General features: G+C 35.0%; 2 protein-coding genes across 6 annotated transcripts in view; both read left to right on the top strand.

Moving 5' to 3' along the window:
- Window positions 1–3144, top strand: part of grid2ipa (glutamate receptor, ionotropic, delta 2 (Grid2) interacting protein, a) — a 35307-nt gene extending 32163 nt beyond the window's left edge. For all 5 annotated transcript variants that reach the window (XM_051099159.1, XM_051099162.1, XM_051099151.1 and 2 more), the window contains one exon: window positions 1483–3144. In XM_051099159.1, coding sequence (XP_050955116.1) covers window positions 1483–1566 — 84 coding nt within the window. In that variant the 3' untranslated portion in view covers window positions 1567–3144. The remainder of the gene's footprint in view (window positions 1–1482) is intronic.
- An 8-nt stretch (window positions 3145–3152) lies between these two features.
- slc5a11 (solute carrier family 5 member 11) lies at window positions 3153–19723 on the top strand. Its single transcript, XM_051099226.1, has 16 exons — window positions 3153–3317; window positions 5611–5769; window positions 6004–6075; window positions 7908–8012; window positions 8161–8220; window positions 9524–9628; window positions 9721–9826; window positions 10801–10881; window positions 10967–11172; window positions 13088–13223; window positions 13311–13418; window positions 13531–13681; window positions 15853–16021; window positions 17449–17664; window positions 18001–18139; window positions 18695–19723. The coding sequence occupies exons 2-16, from the start codon at window positions 5635–5637 to the stop codon at window positions 18916–18918; spliced, it is 2013 nt and encodes a 670-aa protein (XP_050955183.1). The 5' UTR covers window positions 3153–3317; window positions 5611–5634; the 3' UTR covers window positions 18919–19723.
- Window positions 19724–20964: the final 1241 nt, after the last annotated feature.

Genomic DNA, 20964 nt, shown 5'->3' with positions numbered 1-20964 from the left:
CAGCTGAGGAGTAAGGGTCTTATCTAGCAAAACAATCAGTTGTTTTCTAAAAAAAAAAAAAAAAAAAACTTTTTAACTTCAAATGCTCGTCTTGTCTAGCTCTGCGATGTGCATGCGTGCTCTGTGTAATCCAGATCAATACAATTAGGGTATGTCGAAAAACTCCCATCTCAGAAAATGAGATGGGAATTTTTCAACATACCCAACTGTATCGCAGAGCTAGACAAGACAAGCATTTGTGGTTGAAAAGTATATATTTTTTTATTTTTAGAAAGTATTTTTATTATTTTTAGAACATGACAAATCGGTTCACTAGATAAGACCCTTATTCCTTGGCTGGGATCGTTTAGAGCCCTTTGAAGCTGCACTGAAACTGCATTTAAACTGCATTTTGGACGTTCAAACTCATGGGCACCATTGAAGTCCACTATATGGAGATAATTCCTGAAATGTTTTCCTCAAAAAAACATAATTTCTTTACGACTGAAGAAAGAAAGGCATGAACGTCTTGGATGACAATGGGGTGAGTACATTATCTGTAAATTTTTGTTCTGGAAGTGAACTACTCCTTTAATGGGGTCATCGGATGATATGATTGATATGATTCTTTAGGGACTTAATGAAGTCTATAACATGCTTTGGTTAAAATTCCTCAATGGTAGTGTAAAACAACACCCTTTTTACCTTGCCAAAATCAGCTCTGCAAAAATCATCAAATTCTGGTCGAGGCTGCTTTAACTGTTAATGAGCTCTGCTCACCTAACCCCTCTCTTCTCTCTGTGGAGTGACAAGCCTGTTTACTTTAGCCGCATTTAGTGTCATTTAGCCATTGTTTAGCCACAAAACTTGCTAACTAGCACATTATTAGGAAACATGATTGCAAAGATTCATAATAAAAACCCTTATACTCACTTTTGCTGTAAGTGAAACTGGATCATGAATGATTTGCATGAACATAGACAGATATATATAGATCAGGAGCCGCATTCCCTTCACAAACAAACGTAATTCAATGCATCTTCAGCGGCTCCGATGTCAGGAGTAAATGACGACCACTATGTTCATTATTACATCCAGCAACACAACACCTCAATCGCTCAATCAGAGATATTCTTGTCTAACTTACATCCCTGCTCCAGCATCGAAACAATGGAGGTCGGACTGTTACAGCTGATCTGAGGTAAGACGCTCATGTCAATCAACTATTGTGGGAGCGGCCTCTGTTGGTTTGACGCCACAACAACAGGCATCTGAGAATGGCTCAATTTGGGATTATTTAGCATCCGATGACCCCTTTAACAGCGTAAACCTTTCATGGGTTTTCTATGACATATTTCAGTAAGAGACATCATTTATGTTATTTTAACCCATTCAAGTCTTAATACCCTGGGGTTCCCTTAAAGAGTGACCATGAGGTTTATATGCACTTTAAAGCTATTGTATGTGTATTTCACTATGTTTGTTGTGTTTTGTTGTGTTTAGAGGGCTTTGAGTGATATCCAGACTACAGAAAACCCTCCGCGCAGCCCCAGAAGCCCTCGAACGGCCTCTCCTGTAGGCTGGTGAAGAAACCACCCAACATGAGGCAAACAAACACATACGGACTTACAGCACATAAATGTTCACTTACATACTGTCCTCTCCTATACCTGTCCAGTCTAAATTTAGTGATAGCCTTATGGTAATTCAAGGACATGTGTACAGTAGCAAACTAATGCACAAGCACCACCGTCCTGGCGAGTTATAAAGGTGAACTCTCAGGCACAGATTGGACAGGAAAGCTGCTGTGGTAGAGTGAAAAGTCAAGGGAAAAGTTGCTTTAAAACATTTGACCAGAGCTGGTCAAGGATGTTATTTACAGGATGGACTGTGTGATTGTTTTTGGCACTCAAACACCAGGAGTCAAAAGTTGGTGCAAAAAGACTTTTTGCAGTGGATTTTGTAAATCATTATAAGTGCAGTTAGGTAAGATATTTAATGTAAAATGTAATTAGGACTGTGAGTGTCAGATCTTGACTGACGTGATATTTTAATAAAGTTGTTTAGGAGAAGTGCTTTAACAATGTGTCTTAATTCAGCTTAAATGTATTTAAACAACCTGGGTTGGAGTTGTTAGATGGTCATTGTACTGTAAACAGATGAATTATGTTTGATGAATTAATGTCTTAAATGATAAAAAGTCAATCCTCATACGCAGAATGTTTAAGTGCAATATATCATAAATTGTTGATGAAGATTTCTTTTAAAAAACTGCATATATAGAGAGATATTACTGTACAAGAGATGCAGTTAGTTCTTATATTATTGCTTTACTAGCTATGAAAAATGATGAGCTAGATTATGACTTCATTATATGCATTTGGTATTTTTAAATATTAACTTTTAATTAACATTTAACTTTTGTGCTGCTTTTAATTCCGTATTACCATAGTGAATCATATGATTCCTGTATTATTCTGTCCGAGTTATAATGAATGTTTAAAGGATTATATGGAATTTTCCGTATGATTTGTATTAAAATATCTGAATGTAAAAATTGTATCAAATCACACATATGATTGAGCCTTTATCAAAGTGTTGACTGGTTTTCCAGATGTAAAAACCGTTTTGTTTTTGAAAACAGAAAATGTCTGTATAATCATAGCACATTTTCAAGCTGTCATTAATTATTGTTATTTATATTAATTTATGGGTAATTTATTTTCAATGCCAGTAAAGGTTTCCTAAATGCTTTGTAATTTACTTGTTTTTAATTGTTTTATTTTTAGGACATGTTTCACAATGTTAATAGCTAACTTCATGCTCTCATCATGAATGGGATGATGGCCCAAAGAAAAAATCAAATGACTTGAACTTGAAAGTGCCATATAAGATTAATTAATATCTGGTGGTGATACAGTAAATGCAAAAAATACACAAACTACTAAAGTTATAAACACTTACAGGGCAGTACAGGACTTTTATTATTGTTCATTAATTTGAGAAATGACATGATGGTTATTTCAGAGTTTGTCTTCCTTTCTTTTGTAATGTATCATGTATAATAAATGTTGCTGCTTCTACTAAGTAACTCTGTATACGTGATGTTGCAACATTGTTCTGTTGTCATTACTGTTTTGGTAATAAAACGCCCTTACATTTTAACTAGTGTGAAATGTTACATGAAGGCGAGTGGAGTTTGATCCCTTTGATCCGAGAGGGATCAGCTCTGCGCTACAAGAAACTTCTTGGTTCATTCATTGGAGAACCTACTGTCTTATTTAAAATGACCGTTTACTAAGTTAAAGACCTCTGTCTGTTTCTGACCCGTTATTTAGGTGAGTTTTCAACTTTACTTCTCTTTATTCGTTGTAGTAATGGCTACATGTGTTCAAGCTGAGAAAGCACTGTTTGTTATTAGCATTCTTGTTTGTTTTATTTTTAATGGGTGCAAATGATGTTTAATGTGCGTATGTAAACATGTCAATATGAAGACTAATGCGCCAGTGCTAACAAATTATTTTTTAATTTTCATATTATTTTTTGCAAACATTTTGAGCAACTTTAAAAACGTACAGTTGACGTCAAAAGTTTACATACACCTTGCAGAATCTGCAAAATGTTAATTATTTTACCAAAATAAGAGAGATCATACAAAATGGATGTTATTTAGAAGTGACCTGAATAAGATATTTCATGTAAAAGATGTTTACATATAGTCCACAAGAGAAAATAATCGTTAAATTTATAAAAATTGTCCTCGGTGTGACAAAAATGGATCAAAATCATACAGTCATTGTTGGAAAGGGTTCAAATACACAAAAATGCTGAAAAACCAAAGAATTTGTGGGAGCTGAAGGATTTTTCTGAAGAACAGTAGGCAGTTTAACTGTTCAGGACAAACAAGGGACTCATGAACAACTATCACTAAACAAAACAAAACAAAAAAACAAACAGCTGTGGGTCATTCAGGTAACAACACAGTATTAAGAATCAAGTGTATGTAAACTTTTGAACAGAGTCATTTTTTTAAATGTAACTGTTATTTTCTCTTGTGGACTATATGTAAATGTCTTTTCTGTGAAATAACTTTACAGTACTAAATAAAAAATAACATGCATTTTGTATGATCCCTCTTACTTTGGTAAAATAATTAACATTTTGCAAATTCTGCAAGGTCAACTTTTGACTTTAACTGTATTTAGATTCCACTGCACAATACAGTGTTCAGATTTTGTTCAGGGTGATGTTATTGCATTTTTGATACTGACTAAATCAGTAAAACTGTTGTTTAGTATACATACTTGGATGTTAATTAGTATGGGTATCTAGTATTATCAGTTAGTAATGTTGCGTTTTTCAGGTTTGGGCTAATGATCAACACGTTATTATCATTAAACAATGATCATTTCTAGGCCTAGCGGTTTAAACATTTCTACATTGCAATTAATAAAGTGATCTTAAAGGGATAATTCATCCAAAACTTAAAACACAGTCATTAATTACTCACCCTCATGTCTTTCCAAACCTGTAAGACCTTTGTTCATCTTCAGAACACAAGATATTTGATCAAATCTGAGAGCTTTCTGACCCTCCATAGATAGCAACTGCACTACCACATTCAGGGGCTAGAAAGGTATAAGAAGATCCTTAAAATAGTCCATGTGACATCAGTGGTTCAACCCTAATTTTATGAAGCTACATAACATTTGTGTGCAAAGAGAACAAAATAACTTTATTCAACTATTTTTTTTTCTTCTATGCCAGTCGTGTTGATGCATGTTCACAGGCTTATGCGTCACCATCACCACATGTATGCGTGGCATTGTGAATGCACGTCAAAGACTTTTTTGCCTTTCTTTGAGCACAGAAAGTATTCTCGTAGCTTCATAAAATTATGGTTGAAACACTGATGTCACATGGACTACTTTAAAAATGTTATTCCTTGAACATGGTGGTTGCATTGTTGTCTATGCAGGGTCAGAAAGCTCTAGGATTTCTTCAAAAATATCTGAAGATGAATGAAGGTCTTAGGGGGTTTGGAACGATGTGAGGGTGAGTAATTAATGACAGAATGTTTTTTACTTTTAGGTGAACTATCCCTTTAACCAAACTATTAATTCAGCATTATGAACAACAGGAAAAGTCATGGAAATTCACTGGTCAAAAGTTGTGGGAACAGTGTGATATTTTTCAGAGTTTAAGGCATAAGATAATGCAAATGTCTTTACAAACTTTAACAATAAATGAACCTTAATGAAATCGAGAGTAAAAATGATTAAACGCACTAAAACTGTGAGTAAACGTTTTTTGTACTTTATCAGATTTGGATTTGAAATCAGAAAATGTGATTATAATGCCATTTCTGTGTGAGTTCTTTGCGAAACATCTTCCCAGTTGTTGTTTCTAAGGATTTCAGTTTTAAACTCGATAGGGAGGCGTTTGCCATTCCTCTTTAACTTCTACCCAGTATCTCTGTGATTCTTGGAAAAGCACTGACATGCAAATACAGGCTAGACAATGTATAATCTGTCAAGACATAAAGTTACACCTTAAAGTCATTACATTGAGTATGTCTGTCAAAGTGTGTAGATGAGAGTGATTATCTAGCTACTATCTGTTCTTTTAAAGTGACACACACCTGAGAAACTCCTCATGGCTTCCACCGAGCATCCCCGTGTTTCCCCTTCCCCCACCGCTGAGACCACATCGCCCCAAACCACCCTGGCCATCACAGATATAGTGGTGCTTGTCATCTACTTCATCTTGGTTCTGGCAGTGGGCTTGTGGGTAAGTTTACTGTAAATCAGAAAATGCACAGCTGTATGAAGATGATGTGTTTCGCAATGACAAAATTATAAGTGTTAATAGGCTCAGTAAGTGTTTGCAGGCTTCAGGTTGTTGTTCTCTCTGTAATATTACACACATCTTAGCTGAATCTTAAACCAGTAAATGTGTTACTTATCACATTTATGGCTTAACATCTTGTATATGGCATATTTATAACCTTTGCTCACTCGACAGTCCATGTGGAAGACCAAGAGGAGCACAGTGGATGGATACTTCCTTGCTGGCAAAAACATGACTTGGTGGCCGGTAAGTGAGTAAATCTCACTCAAACCATGTCCTCAAACCATACATATATATGTGGCACAGAACACAAAACCATTCATAAGTACCACGGGTATATTTGTAGCAATAGCCAAAAATACATTATTGATTTTTCTTTTATGCCAAAAATCATTAGGATATTAAGTATTAAGATATTTTGTACATTTCCTACCATAAATATATAAAATCTTAATTTTTGATTAGTAATATGCATTGCTAAGAACTTCATTTGGATAACATTAAAAGCAATTTTCTCAATATTTAGATTTTTTGCACCCTCAGATTTCAGATTTTCAAATAGTTGTATCTCAGCCAAATATTGTTCTATCCTAACAGACATACAGTACATAAATGGAAAATGTATTTATTCAGCTTTCAGATGATGTATGAATCTCGATAAAAAAAAACTGAACCCATACGACTGGTTTTATGGTTATGGGTCACATATATATTTGCAAAAAGAAAATGAAGCCTATTTTTTTTTTTGACTATTTACATTTTTGACATCATTTTTCTTTCTGTAATACAAAAAATATATGCATTATACTGTGTTATTTCCAAAAAATATTGCATAAAGAAAATGAGGCCTATTTTTAGGACCATTTACATTTATTGACAATATTTTTGTTTCTGTAATACAAAAAATATATGCATTATACAATGTTACTTCCAAAGTCTTTTTTTAAGGACCATTAACGTTTTCTGGCATTATTTTCATGACAATTAAGCACAATTTTCAGCAGTTCTTATTACTGTATCAAAAAAGATTTCTCATTACTGTAATATAATTCATACGCATATTATACAGTGTTATTTTAGTATCACTGATATACTTTTAAGGTTAATATTTTAAATCCGATTTTATTTGTTTGTATTTTATAGTTTTTATATATATATTTTACATTTTCATTTTAATTTTAGTTCATTTTTAAGTTTTTTTGTTTGTTTCCAGTTATTAATTTTTATTTATTAATTTTAATACTTCAAGTTTACCTAAATAACTAAAGTTATTTATATATGTTTTTGTATATTACTTTATTTCAGTTAACATTTCATTTATTTAATCTTTATTTTATTTCAAGCAAAATGGTTTATGGTTTTAGTTTTAGTTAACAAAATTAGGTATGGATAGTTGTGATTAATGTCCTAAAATTGTCATCAAAATGAACAAAAACCTAAAAAAAAAAAAAAAAATTGACCTATAATGCAAAATATATTTTTCTCCTTTTAGGTATAAACGTTTTTTAGTTATTTTGATTAGGGCTTTCAAGCGATTATAAGTGATTAATCGCATACAAAATAAAAGTTTGAGTTTGCCTAATAAATGTGTGTGCAGTGTGTGTAATTACTATGTATATATAAATACACAGAAATTAATGTATCAATTTAGGAGAAATATGTTATTTATGTACAAAATATTTGTATTTATATATAATAGAAATTATATAAAAAAATATAATAAATACATATACTTGTAAATATTTCTTAAATATATACATGAATGTGTTTGTATTTATATATACATAATAATAACACACAGTACACACACATATATTAGGCAAACTCAAACTTTTATTTTGTATGCGATTAATCACGATTTTGACAGCCCTAATTTTGATACATCTGAAAGTTCGGACAGTGTGTGGGACTTATTCTTTTTTGTTGTTTATTTGTTTGTTTTGAAGTTGGACCTTTTTTAGCTGTTTTTCCGACCACCTAGTAATAACTTACTGGTGTGTGAAGGTGATTGTTGATCGTGATTGTGTGTGAAGTGTAATTTCCACCTCACATGTTTTCCGTCTATTGTGTTTGTGCAGGTGGGCGCCTCTCTGTTTGCCAGTAATGTGGGCAGTGGTCACTTCATTGGTCTCGCCGGCTCTGGGGCGGCAGCGGGTATCGCTGCCACTGCTTATGAATGGAACGTAAGCACGTGATATCTACAGTTCAAGAGACAGAGAGTACATTACATATATATAAAAGCAAAGAATTCTGGGAATGAGTGACACTTGTCCTTCTGTTGTAATACAGTTAATGTCTCAGAGATTGATCATGTCTCATGTTGATATGCAGGGCATGCTGATGGTGCTGCTCTTGGGCTGGCTGTTTTTACCCATCTATATTGCATCAAGCGTAAGTCAGCAACAGAATTCAGTAATACACACACTTGGGGTCCATTTCACAGATCTCAAACAATAAATTAGATTTAATTAAAATTGAGTATTATCTACTGTTCAAAAGTTTGAGTTGGTAATATTTTTACAAAAAAAAAAAAAATTCTTACGCTCACAAAGGCTGTATTTATTTGATATACACTAAAAACACTAATATTGTAAAATTACAGTTTTAATGTATTTTAAACTTTGATTGATTTCTGTGATGCAAAGGTAGATTCTCAGCATCATTACTCCAATCTAAACTATTCATGTTAACATTATTCATTAAATCATAACCACATTCTGTATAGGTCACATGTTTGGTCTTTGTTTGTTGTGTGGACTTCTACTATTTACACATCTTAAATCATTCATTAATCATCTATTCATGTTTTTGCAGTACCCAATCTAAAGCGGTAACTTTTCATCATCTGTAAATGTTTATAAATGTTTACTAATCATTTAGTATCTTTATGGGCTTTGGACTTTTAGCAACTGTAAGAATGTTTGTGTAATAGGTGGTTAGTTAAGTTTAGCTAAATGCTTGCTAAAGACATAACACACAGTATAATTTGGGTAATTTGCAAAACATGTTTGTATTGCCTCAACACTTGGTATACCTAATATATATATATATGTATATATATATATATATATATATATATATATATATATATATATATATATATCACTAAACAAGATATTCCTTTATTTAGGAAAATACTTTATTTATTAACATAAACAGATTGAACCATGTTTGCTTTTGGTAATAAAATCAACCCCTGTACACTTCTGACCACTTAACCAACCCTTAAACCTACCCATACCACCAAACCTGTCCCTAACTTTACCCATATCACACCTCAACAGCAGCAAGTGTTGTGCGTTAACAAAAGCTTTAAATCATTGTATAACATCTGTTGAAATCATTTGTAAATTTTCAAGAAGTGCATGGTCATATGAAATGAAATTTATTGACATTTGTAAATATTTGTATATTTATAATGTTTAACATTTGTTTAACATTTCTAGCTCTTTGAATTTATATTGACTAATGATCTGTTAAGCATTATATAACGTTTGCTAATGATTTATTAATAAAAGTTATTATAAAGTGCTTCCACGTTGATTGTAAATTCCTGTCACTGAAAAGGGTTTACCGACACAAAACTTTTGAACAGTATTCTGTGTATACACACAAATATATCCAAATGCAATTGTGTTCATCTGGTTGTTTTTGCAATTCATGTGAATTAAGATGATTTTTCATTACGTTGCAGGTCACAACAATGCCCGAGTATTTACAGAAAAGATTTGGTGGGAAAAGAATACAATTATTTCTTTGTGTTTTATATCTATTTATCTACATCTTCACCAAAATATCAGTAAGTAACGTTAAGCTAAATTTAAAAATCTAATTACCAGAGAGAACTTGGTAATCGGCTTTGAACAGATCTATGGGTTGCTCTGTGCGCAGGTGGACATGTATGCAGGAGCTGTTTTCATCCAGCAGGCTCTGCACTGGAACATCTACCTCGCTGTGATTTTGCTTCTCGGCATTACCGCTCTGTACACCATCGCAGGTTGGAAATTTTATCACTTTTTAGGGCTGTTTGCACCAAGAACGATAACTATATTAGCCCCAACACTAAAGCAGGATGTCGTCCTTTTTTTATAAGTGCGCTGCGGTTACTTATTTCCTAGTAGGGGGTTTGCACTTATGTCAAGGTTTGGTCATTTACCCAAATGCATGGCCATATTGGCGATACTCAGATGTTAACAACAGCATAGATTGCATGGTTAATGTACTGCTGAATACATCGTTCTGCTAATTTGGTAAAGATACATATGAGCAGTATTAATTAAGATATTATCCTAATATTTCACCTACATGACTGTAAATGTTAAGAACAAACACAAATTTACTCAAGATCCTTGCCCTTGAAATCCTGGTTCAGTTTGGAACGTCAGTTTGAACGTTTATTAAAACTTTATAGTTATAGTTGACGTCTATTCACACCAAGAACGAAAACTACATTAGCGTGATAACTCTCTGTTTATTATAAGCCCACACGGTTATGTTGTCTGCTGCTTTAAATGCACAAATTCATGATTGGCTTATGATCCGAGAGTGAATAATTATATCCACCTTTTTCTTTCCGTAAGAGTGGACATGAAAATTTGAAAATTGTATGGGTCTTGCTTCCGGCCTCATCCGTGTACATCTATTTTTAGCTGTACAAAACAGCTTGTTTTGCTGCTTGATATTGCAAATTGGTGTGTCATACCATATTATTTTAATGTATTATCTTAATTATGAGCACACAATTATGATTTGTAGTGCAAACAATTTTACCATTTATTGCACGTTGTTATTCTTCTTGTTATTTCCTGGAAGTCTCGCCCATAGACTTACTTCGGTGTTGAAGAATAAGGTGAATAGTTCTTCTGTGTTGTTACTATTACAGTTGCAGTGTGGACTTCACTACTGTCATAAAATCAGAAATGAGGAAGTCTTATAATCTGCTAAAGCATTTCTTGACTGATGTGGTCACAGGTGGTCTGGCAGCAGTGATCTACACCGATGCGGTTCAGACTGTCATCATGGTGGTCGGAGCCCTGATCCTCATGGGCTTCAGTGAGTGACCATGACAATCATGTTGATTACAGTCCTGAAGCCTTCAAAACAATAATAATACACTCTTCTCAATGACGCTGTTAAGGTTTTGCAGAGGTTGGAGGATTTCAAGCTGTCCTGGACAAGTATCCTCAGGCCATTCCCTCCATCAGAGTGCCCAACACCACCTGCGGAATCCCACGTGAGGATGCCTTTCACATATTCCGTCACCCTGTGACCTCTGACCTGCCCTGGCCGGGAGTGATCCTGGGCATGTCCATACCCTCCATGTGGTACTGGTGTTCTGATCAGGTAAAGAACCAGCAGAGTTGATTGAACTTATTTTGAACAATGAGTATGATGGCTTTTTCTAAAACTAGATTTATAAGATCAGTCCAGATATACTAAAGTAGATCTATCTACACTGACCAAAATTATAAACCCAGCACTTTTGTTTTTGCCCCTATTTTTCATGAGCTGAACTTAAAGATCTAAGACTTTTTCCATGTACACAAAAGGCCTATTTCTCTTAAATATTGTTCACAAATCTGTCTAAATCGGTGTTAGTGAGCACTTCTCCTTTGCCGAGATAATCTGATTAGACAGCATGATTATTGGGTGTGCCTTAGGCTGGCTACAATAAAAGGCCACTCTAAAATGTGCAGTTTTACTCTATTGGGGGGGTCCGAGGAAGGGCCCGAAAACCAGTCAGTATCTGGTGTGACCATCATTTGCCTCATGCAGTGCAACACATCTCCTTCGCATAGAGTTGATCAGGTTGTTGATTGTGGCCTGAGGAATGTTGGTCCACTCCTCTTCAATGGCTGTGCGAAGTTGCTGGATATTGGCAGGAACTGGAACACGCTGTCATATATGCCGATCCAGAGCACCCCAAACATGTTCAGTGGGTGACATGTCCAGTGAATATGCTGGCCATGCAAGAACTGGGATGTTTTCAGCTTCCAGGAATTGTGTACAGATCCTTGCAACATGGGGCCGTGCATTATCATGCTGCAACATGAGGTGATGGTCATGGATGAATAGCACAACAATGGGCCTCAGGATCTCGTCACGGTATCTCTGTGCATTCAAAATGCCATCAATAAAATGCACCTGTGTTCATTGTCCATAACATACGCCTGCCCATACCATAACCTCATCACCACCATGGGCCACTCGATCCACAACGTTGACATCAGCAAACCGCTCACCCACAAGACGCCATACACGCCATCTTCCTCCTTTACAGTGAAAACTGGGATTTATCCGTGAAGAGAACACCTCTCCAAAGTGCCAGACGCCATCAACTGTGAGCATTTGCCCATTAAAGTCGGTTACGATGACGAACTGCAGTCAGGTTGAGACCCCGATGAGGATGATGAGCTTTCAGATGAGCTTCTTTGAGATGGTTTCAGACAGTTAGTGCAGAAATTCTTTGGTTATGCAAACCGACTGTTGCAGCAGCTGTCCGGGTGGCTGGTCTCAGATGATCTTGGCGGTGAAGATGCTGGATGTGGAGGTCCTGGACTGGTGTGGTTACATGTGGTCTGTGGTTGGATGTACTGACAAATTCTCTGAAACGCCTTTGGAGATGGTTTATGGTAGAGAAATGAACATTCAATACACAGGCAACAGCTCTGGTGGACATTCCTGCAGTCAGCATGCCAGTTGCACGTTGCACATTATACAGTGGCTTTTTATTGTGGCCAGCCTAAGGCACACCTGTTTAATAATCATGCTGTCTAATCAGCATCTTGATATGCCACACCTGTGAGGTGGATGGATTATCTCAGCAAAGGAGAAGTGCTCACTAACAGACAGATTTGTGAACAATTTGTTTAGACAGATTTGTGAACAATATTTGAGAGAAATAGGTCTTTTGTGTACATAGAAAAAGTCTTAGATCTTTGAGTTCAGCTCATGAAAAATGGGAGCAAAAGCAAAAGTGTTGCCGTTATAATTTTGGTCAGTGTAGATGTTCTAGACTACGTAAAAATGTATGTCTTACATCTATCTAGATCTAGTTCTAGGGTTGTCATAAATTCTAGCTAGATTGAAGTTCAGAGTTTTTTTAAATATTACAAAGTTCTAGATCATCTGAGATTGAAGTTCTAGCCAGATAGACTGAAGTTCCTGGACTGTCTACAAGTTTTAGTTTTTTATCTAGTTGCCTAGCAACCACATACCTTCTAAATGTAATATTTTTTTTTATCATTCATATGTGCAGGTGATAGTGCAGCGTTCCCTTGCTTCCAAGAACATTGTGCATGCTAAAGGAGGATCTTTGCTCGCTGCTTACCTCAAAGTTCTGCCCTTCTTCATGATGGTGATTCCAGGCATGATCAGCAGGATACTTTACCCAGGTGCATCACTGAAACAAACACTAAAGTTTAAGGCCTTTGGGCATCTAAATCCACAATTCATTATCTTAATGTGTGCGTGAATTGTAGATGAGGTGGGCTGTGGAGATCCAGATGTGTGTAAAGAAGTTTGTGAAAATCCGGTGGGCTGCTCGGACATTGCTTACGCCAAACTGGTCATGGAGCTCCTTCCTGCAGGTATCAGTGAGATTCCTTGATTATTTTCTTGTATGTTGGTTGTTTATCCATACTATGCAGTGTCTAGAATGGGTGGTTTGATTAATCATTTTCCTCCTGTGTGTTTGTCTAGGTCTGAGGGGTTTAATGATGGCTGTAATGTTGGCTGCTCTCATGTCTTCTCTGACCTCCATTTTCAACAGTTCCAGCACTATTTTCACCATGGACCTTTGGAGAAACATCCGGCGCACTGCCACCGAGTGGGAGCTCATGATTGTGGGAAGGTATGACATAAAAAGTTTGTTGTAGGTACTAGATATTAAGGGTCAGTCCATCAGTTTCCTCAACCTGTAAATGGCTATTTGCACTTAAAAAGTATCCATAAAGACTTAAATGTTGGACAGATTAGTTAAAAATGACAATCAGGTTGACGCCAGAACACAACGCTGGCTTGACGTCAACCTACATCATTGGATAGATGTTGAATTTTGGTTGGAAATGAAAATCGTGTTGATGTATTGGCTTGTGTTGACTTGCATCTAAGGTTGCAAAGAGGCAGAAAATTTCTGGTAAATTTCCCAAAAACATTCCAGAATTTTTGGAAGCCTTTTAAGGATATATTTGGAAACTTCCAGAAAATTTTGGAATTTTCTGCCTATTTGTAATCCTGCTTGCATCAAACTCCAACATTGGACAGACTGAATTTTTTAAATTAATACCATGACTTGAAACAAATGAAAAATCAGCCTCTAATGATGTTGTAATCTAACGTTGACCTCATGTTTTAACAGACATTGGTTTTTGATTGCCATAGTCTACCTCACAATTAACTGTCAGTGTTTAACGTCAATATGATGTTTGAAACACACTGACTTTTGGTTACTTAAAAACAAGACTTAAAACCAACAAAATATCAGCATCAGCAGTATTTGTCATTGTTCTACGTCAAACTGACATTGGCATTGGACATTGTCCTGACATAGAATGACTATTTGCATTTAAGAGCACCCAGAAAAGCTCCAACATCAGACAGACATTAATTTGGTTGGAAATGAAAATCAGGTTGATGCCAAAACCCAACGTTGGCTTGACGTCAACCTCCAACATTGGATAGATGTTGAATTTTAGTTGGAAAGGAAAATCGTGTCGATGCCAAAACCCAACATTGGCTTGCATCAACTTTGGACAGACACTGAATTTTAGTTATTTAATACCATAATGTGATTATTTAACATTATGTGGACATTAATACGGAAGCCCGTTTCCACCACTAAAAAAAATAAATAAAAAGAAATCATTGTGACTTTTTGTCTCACAATTCTGACTTCTTTTCTTGCAATCTTGTAATTCTGACATTTTTTTCTCAGAAACTCACAATTCTGAGAAATAAACTTGTAATTCTGAGAAATACAGTCACAATTCTGAGAAATAAAGTCAGAATGGTCAGAGTCAGAGGACTTTTTCTCAGATTTCTTTATATCTCGTAATTCTGACTTCATAATACGCAGTGGTGAGTTATTCGGTCAGAATTGTGAGATATGAACTTGCAATTGTGAGAACATATCAGTCTTTTGTTCCCTCAAAATTGGACTTTATAACTCGCAATTGTAATTTTATAAGTAAACTCACAATCTATATAAGAAGAAAAGTCAGAATTGCAAGAAAAAGTCATAACTGCAAAATATAAACTTGTAATTGCCCAAAAAAGTCAGAATTGGGATACAAACTTGCATTACTAAGAAAAAAAGTCAAAAATGAGCTTTTGTCTCGCAATTCTGACTTTTCTCGCAATTGTGAGTTTAGATTATGCAATTGCATGAAAAAAAAAAAATTGTGAGTTTTCCTGAATTGCAATATGTTGAATAATATATGTTGTATAACTTGCAATTGCGAGTTTATATCACACAATTCTGACTTTTTTTTGTAATTGCAAGTTTATATTTCACAATTTCGAGAAAAAAAAAATATATATTGCGATAAAAAGTCACAATAACCTTTTTTGTGTTTTTTTTTATTTAGTAGCGAAAACGGGCTTCTATACATCGTCATTATGATGCTTAGCAGACGTTGGTTTTTGATTACATTTTTTTTTGTTGGTCAGTGTTTATTGTCCATATGATGTCTGAAAGATTTGAATTTTGGTTACTTAATAGCACAACTTAAAACCAACAAAATATCCACATCACCAGTATTCATTAGTGTTCTGCTGCAAATTGGCATTGGCATTAGACATTATCCTGACGTATCTCGATTTCAGAACTTGTATTTAACTAAATATCAACATCTCATGGGGTTGGGTGGTGTTAACGACTAAAATTCGTTTCACTGGTGAGCGTTTGTTTATAATAAATGAATCTAGTATTGTCATTCTACAACTGCAAATACTACATTTTGTGCTCTTGTAAAGCTGGACTGTTTCAGCTGCTGTGTGTGTGTGTGTGTTTCCATGTCAAAGAGTGTTTGTGTTGGTGTTAGTGGTGGTGTCAGTGCTGTGGATTCCTGTGGTTCAGGCCAGTCAGGGTGGGCAGCTCTTCATCTACATCCAGTCCATCAGTATGTACCTGCAGCCCCCCATAACAGTCATCTTCTTTACGGGAATCTTCTGGAAACGGACCAATGAGAAGGTACAAAACTTATGTACTTAGATCAAGCACTCAAGTAAGATCAAGCAAGAGTTTCTTTTTCCCCTTTTTATATTTTATCTAGTTTTGAAAACCATTTATTAATAATTTGTGTAAAATGACACCTATATTATGGGTAATATTGTGATTAATGTGTGATTGTTGTATTGCACAAGCAATCAATAGCACAGGTTTGCTGTAGTAATCACAGTGGATATAAGGACCAATAACGCAATATATAGTGTGATACTCATGTAAAAGATATTAAAAATATTGTTTTTGCTCTACCAATGAAAATAGTTGAAAACCACATCAATATCATTAAACATCTCTGATCAACAAACAGCAGTGAGTTACTAAATGAATCAGCATTTGAAGAATCAGTTAAGTGTATCAGTTAATGACACACTCATATAGACAGTAGTTGTGTCCCAAATGACTGCTCTTAATGCATCATGTTTCCTTCTGGAGCATCAGTGAGTGTTTGAACCTTCTGTGATAGTTGCATATGAGTCCCTCAGTTGTCCTCAGTGTGACAAAATGGATCAAAATCATACAGTCATTGTTGGAAAGGATTCAAATACACAAAAATGCTGAAAAACCAAAGAATTTGTGGAACCTGAATGATTTTTCTGAATAACAGCAGAGAGTTTAACTGTTCAGGACAAACAAGGGACTCATAAACAACTATCACTACACAAAAAACCACAGCTGTGGATCATTCAGGTAAAAACACAGATTTAAGAATCAAGAGTATGTAAACTTTTGAACGGGTCATTTTTATAAATTCAGCTATTATTTTCGCTTGTGGACTATACGTAAACATCTTTAATGTGAAATATCTTATTCAGGTCAGTACTAAATAAAAAATAACATGCATTTTGTGTGATCCCTTATTTTGGTAAAATAACATTTTGCAGATTCTAAAAGGTGTATGTAAACTTTTGACATTTTATATGACACTCACATAGAAAAGTTATGTTTCGACTTTCTGTCCAATTTGACATAATTATGACTTATATAATAGATTTTTTATCTCATAATTTTGACATTATGCCATAATTTAAACTTTTTAATTTCATAAATTTTATCTCATAATATTGACTTATCTCTGACTTCTCAATGACAGTATATTATAATTTAAACTTTTTATTTCATAATTGTGACTTTTATCTTTTTAATCTTGTAATTCTGGTTTACCAAAGCATTTTTTTCCCATCATATACTCCATCTAGTGTATCAATTTTTGAAGGTTATTTATCAGTCAACATGAAGTGTTCAACATTTCAGTTTTGTTTTGTTTGTTTTTTTTCAGTTTCAGTTTGAACACTACTTATTTTTTCTACAAAACAGCACAGAATAATGTGTAAGTGCACAATTAGGGACACACCTGTTCTCTTTTCATTCATTTTTCTGTTGTGTTGTTGTAGGGTGCATTCTGGGGTCTAATAGTGGGCATGGTGGTGGGCTGTACAAGGATGATTTTGGATTTCGTCTACCCCACACCGCAGTGCTACGAGAGCGACACCAGGCCCGAAATCATCAAATATGTTCACTACCTGTACTTCTCCATCATTCTCACTGTCCTCACACTCATTGTGGTTGTGTGTGTTAGTCTGGCTACAGAGAAGCCCACACCAGAGCAGGTTAGAAAACACACAAAAAAGCCTGTTATAAACCTTAAAGCAATAGTTTACCCAAAAATGAAAATTCTGTCATCATTTACTCACACTCATATTGTTCCAAACCAGATAGTTGACGGTAGCCATTGAGTTCCATAGTATGGAAGAAAATACTATGCAGGTCAATGCCTACTGTCAACTGTTTGGTTACTAGGGTTCTTCAAAATAGTTTCTTTTGTGCTCTGCAGACAAAAAGAAACAACTTGAGGGTGAGAAAATGATGACAGATTTTTCATTTCTGAGTGTACTGTCCCTTTAATTTGTGAAATACTTCCATATAAAGGGTTTGTTATTTTCCAGATCAGCCGTTTGACGTGGTACACACGCTTTGATCCTGTGAAAGAACGTGAAGAGGTCATAGCTTCAGATCTCCAGACGATCGAGAATGCCACACAGTTCCCAAAAGACATGGAAAATGATGCTTGTCCTACAAAAGAAGGTACTTTGTCCAATTCATAAGCAGGCACAGATAAATAGTTTTGTAAATTGTTTAGTTAATCCAGATCAATTCTGAGTTTTATGCCCATTTCTTTAATAGTCCAGTTATCCAGCAGAGGGAGACAAAGTCATTTTACATTTTTCAGTGTGTTTAAAAGAGAGGAAAGATATGCAAGCCAGTTTCCGCCACTGAATAACAAATAAAAAAAAGTGCTTGCAACTTTGTATCTCACAATTATGACTTTTTTCTTAGAATTGTAAGATATAAATTCGCAATTATGAGAAAAAAAGGTCTGAATTGTGAGATACTCGCAGTTACTTTTTAAAAAATTTTATTTAGTGGCAGAAATGAGCTTCCATAGTAAGATATGAGTATAATATATACAAATTTTTGGAGAAATTGAGATATTTTTAAGGATACAATGACATTTACGTCACATTTAATATTTGAAGATCGGTGCACTACATAAAAATCTGCAAACAAATGATATAAAATGCTACATATTCACATTTTTATCTGTCTACATGTAATTCTGAATGCGTTATGTGTCACCAGACACCAGTAGTTCTGCGTCCAGCGAGGCGGGTTCATCTAAACTCAAATCTGCTCTGTTCTGGATCTGTGGAATGGAGAAGCAGAAAGGAGAGAAGCCCAAGTCTCCTCCTCCAGAGGCTCCAACATGTTCCCTCAAGGAAGATCCCTGTATGAGACATGTGGTAAACGCCAACCTCATCATCTGTATTTCAGTGGCCGTGTTTCTCTTCGCTTACTGGGCATAGTCACTTGTCCATTATCATGTATTGTTTATTGTGACTGGTGTGAAAGAAAATCTTTATAGAGTATGTACTTAAAGGGATAGTTCACCCAAAAATAAAAATTCTATCATTAATTACTCACCCTCATGTCGTTCCAAACCCGTAAGACCTTCGTTCATCTTCAGAACACAAATGAAGTCAGAGAGGTTTCTGACTCTGTATAGACAGAAACGCAACTGACACGTTCAAGACCCAGAAAGGTAGTAAGAACATTGTTAAAATAGTCCATGTGTTTTCATTTTAGAGTGAACTGTCTCTTTAAGAATAAACCAATATTCTTATTTATACATCATAAATCAGTTTTTACTTTTTTTGCAACCAACACTTCACCAGTTTGTCCTTGATGTTTCTGTGAATTAAACAGTATTCAAAAAACTTTTGAGATCCGTTTGGTTTCCGTAATTAAGCATTTTATTAGATATATAATCAGAAAACAGTCGGTGTGTTGGAAAAAAATGAATTTGTACAACATTTGTTCATCTGAGGCACTGGAGAACATGAATTAGAATTCAGACGCAGGAGAAGTGCACATAGACATACGAAAAGGGGTGAAACAAAAAAAAAATCAATATGTACATTTAAGAAAGCTTATTAAAGATAACACAGCCACAGAAATAAAGACATGAAAGAAAGGAATGACTTTGGCTTTCTAGCTGACGGTTCCTGAGCTTGACTGATCCATTAACCCTTTCATTCACATTAATGTTGTCAGTGCCGTTTTTGCATCACATACAACATGAAAAAAAAACTCTAAAGCTCTGACACAGGATCATACGCTTTAAAAAAAGCATCTTTGGTACATTTGAGCATGAAGTATTTGCAGGGTTTATCTTAATGGCCAACAGTGGATGGATACACTGAATAAATTGATAATGGTACTTGGTAGTACATACTCCACTAAAGTAAACCCTGTGAAACATAATTACAATTGGTAAAAACTACTAAACTAATACAAAAAAAGACTGTAATGTCATAACACTACATTGCAGTCAGTATTGCACCCCAGGAAAAATACTTCCAAGTACAAATCATATTTTTTTGCATGTACTTAATCAACTGTATCTGCATAAGCATTAATTCTTTTAATTTTAAGTCAAATTTTAAAAGAAGTATCAAAAGAGAAAATAAATGATTACAATAAATTTGAATAAAGAGCATTCACCATGATAACTGAACAATAAAAACATTAAGCGAAGTGTGAAAGACGTAAGTCACACAAACTCAGTGATTTTCAAGGCACATATATAACGCTTGTTATGCAGAACATCACAAAACTCAAAGACATTCATATCTGATTAGAAGCTTTATGCCATTTTGTGAATGAAATCAAGATTGTATAGCATGATAGCATGTGCGTACTGAATTTGTCCTGGTATGTGGTTACAATGTGCCAGCATTGTGAGAATAGAGGAAATCCAGGAACATTCTAGAGTGTTTTTGTGTAAATGTATTGTTTTCTATAGGGGTCAAAGGTTAGAGTGAATGGCTATGTTCGAAATAGCATACTACCATACTACTTGAACTGCTTCTGCTGTATGTACTGTATACTTCTGAAGATGGCATACAAATTGTATGTATGTTTTGAATACCCAGATGACCTACTATAATTGCACACTGTGCTGGGTGCATTGACTTGACCTTCCATTTTCAGTGTGACGTTCAAACCTCATTATTTGATCTTTCCTACAAAAGTTAAATGAATGCTTAACACTTTCCCTACCACAGAACACAGAATTATTTTCCATTATTTCTGAGACAAAGCTTCCAACCAAACACTGATTTTTTTTTTTTTTTTTTTTTTGAGACAACGCTTCCCCACAAAACATGGAATTTTCCGTTATTTTTGAGACGCTTCCCACCAAACATGGAATTTTCTGGCATTTGTGAGACGCTTCCCGCCAAATATGGAATTTCTTTGTTATTTGTGAGACAACGCTTCCCACCAAACACAGAATTTTCCGACATCTGTAAGACAACGCTTCCCGCTCAACATGGAAGTTTCTGTTATTT

Source organism: Labeo rohita, chromosome 3 (genome assembly GCF_022985175.1).
Source record: "Labeo rohita strain BAU-BD-2019 chromosome 3, IGBB_LRoh.1.0, whole genome shotgun sequence".
Taxonomy (NCBI): Eukaryota; Metazoa; Chordata; class Actinopteri; order Cypriniformes; family Cyprinidae; genus Labeo; species Labeo rohita.
Note: the sequence above shows the minus strand (reverse complement) of the source record. Positions and strands in the feature narration are given on the sequence as shown.

What these genes read in the sequence shown, in the direction of transcription:
- slc5a11 (XM_051099226.1), top strand. Translation starts at nt 5,635, where the DNA reads ATGGCTTCCACCGAGCATCCCCGTGTTTCCCCTTCCCCCACCGCTGAG. An exon ending in CCATCTATATTGCATCAAGC is followed by an intron (nt 8,221 to 9,523) that starts GTAAGTCAGCAA and finishes ATTACGTTGCAG; the next exon opens with GTCACAACAATGCCCGAGTA. An exon ending in AGAAGCCCACACCAGAGCAG is followed by an intron (nt 17,665 to 18,000) that starts GTTAGAAAACAC and finishes GTTATTTTCCAG; the next exon opens with ATCAGCCGTTTGACGTGGTA.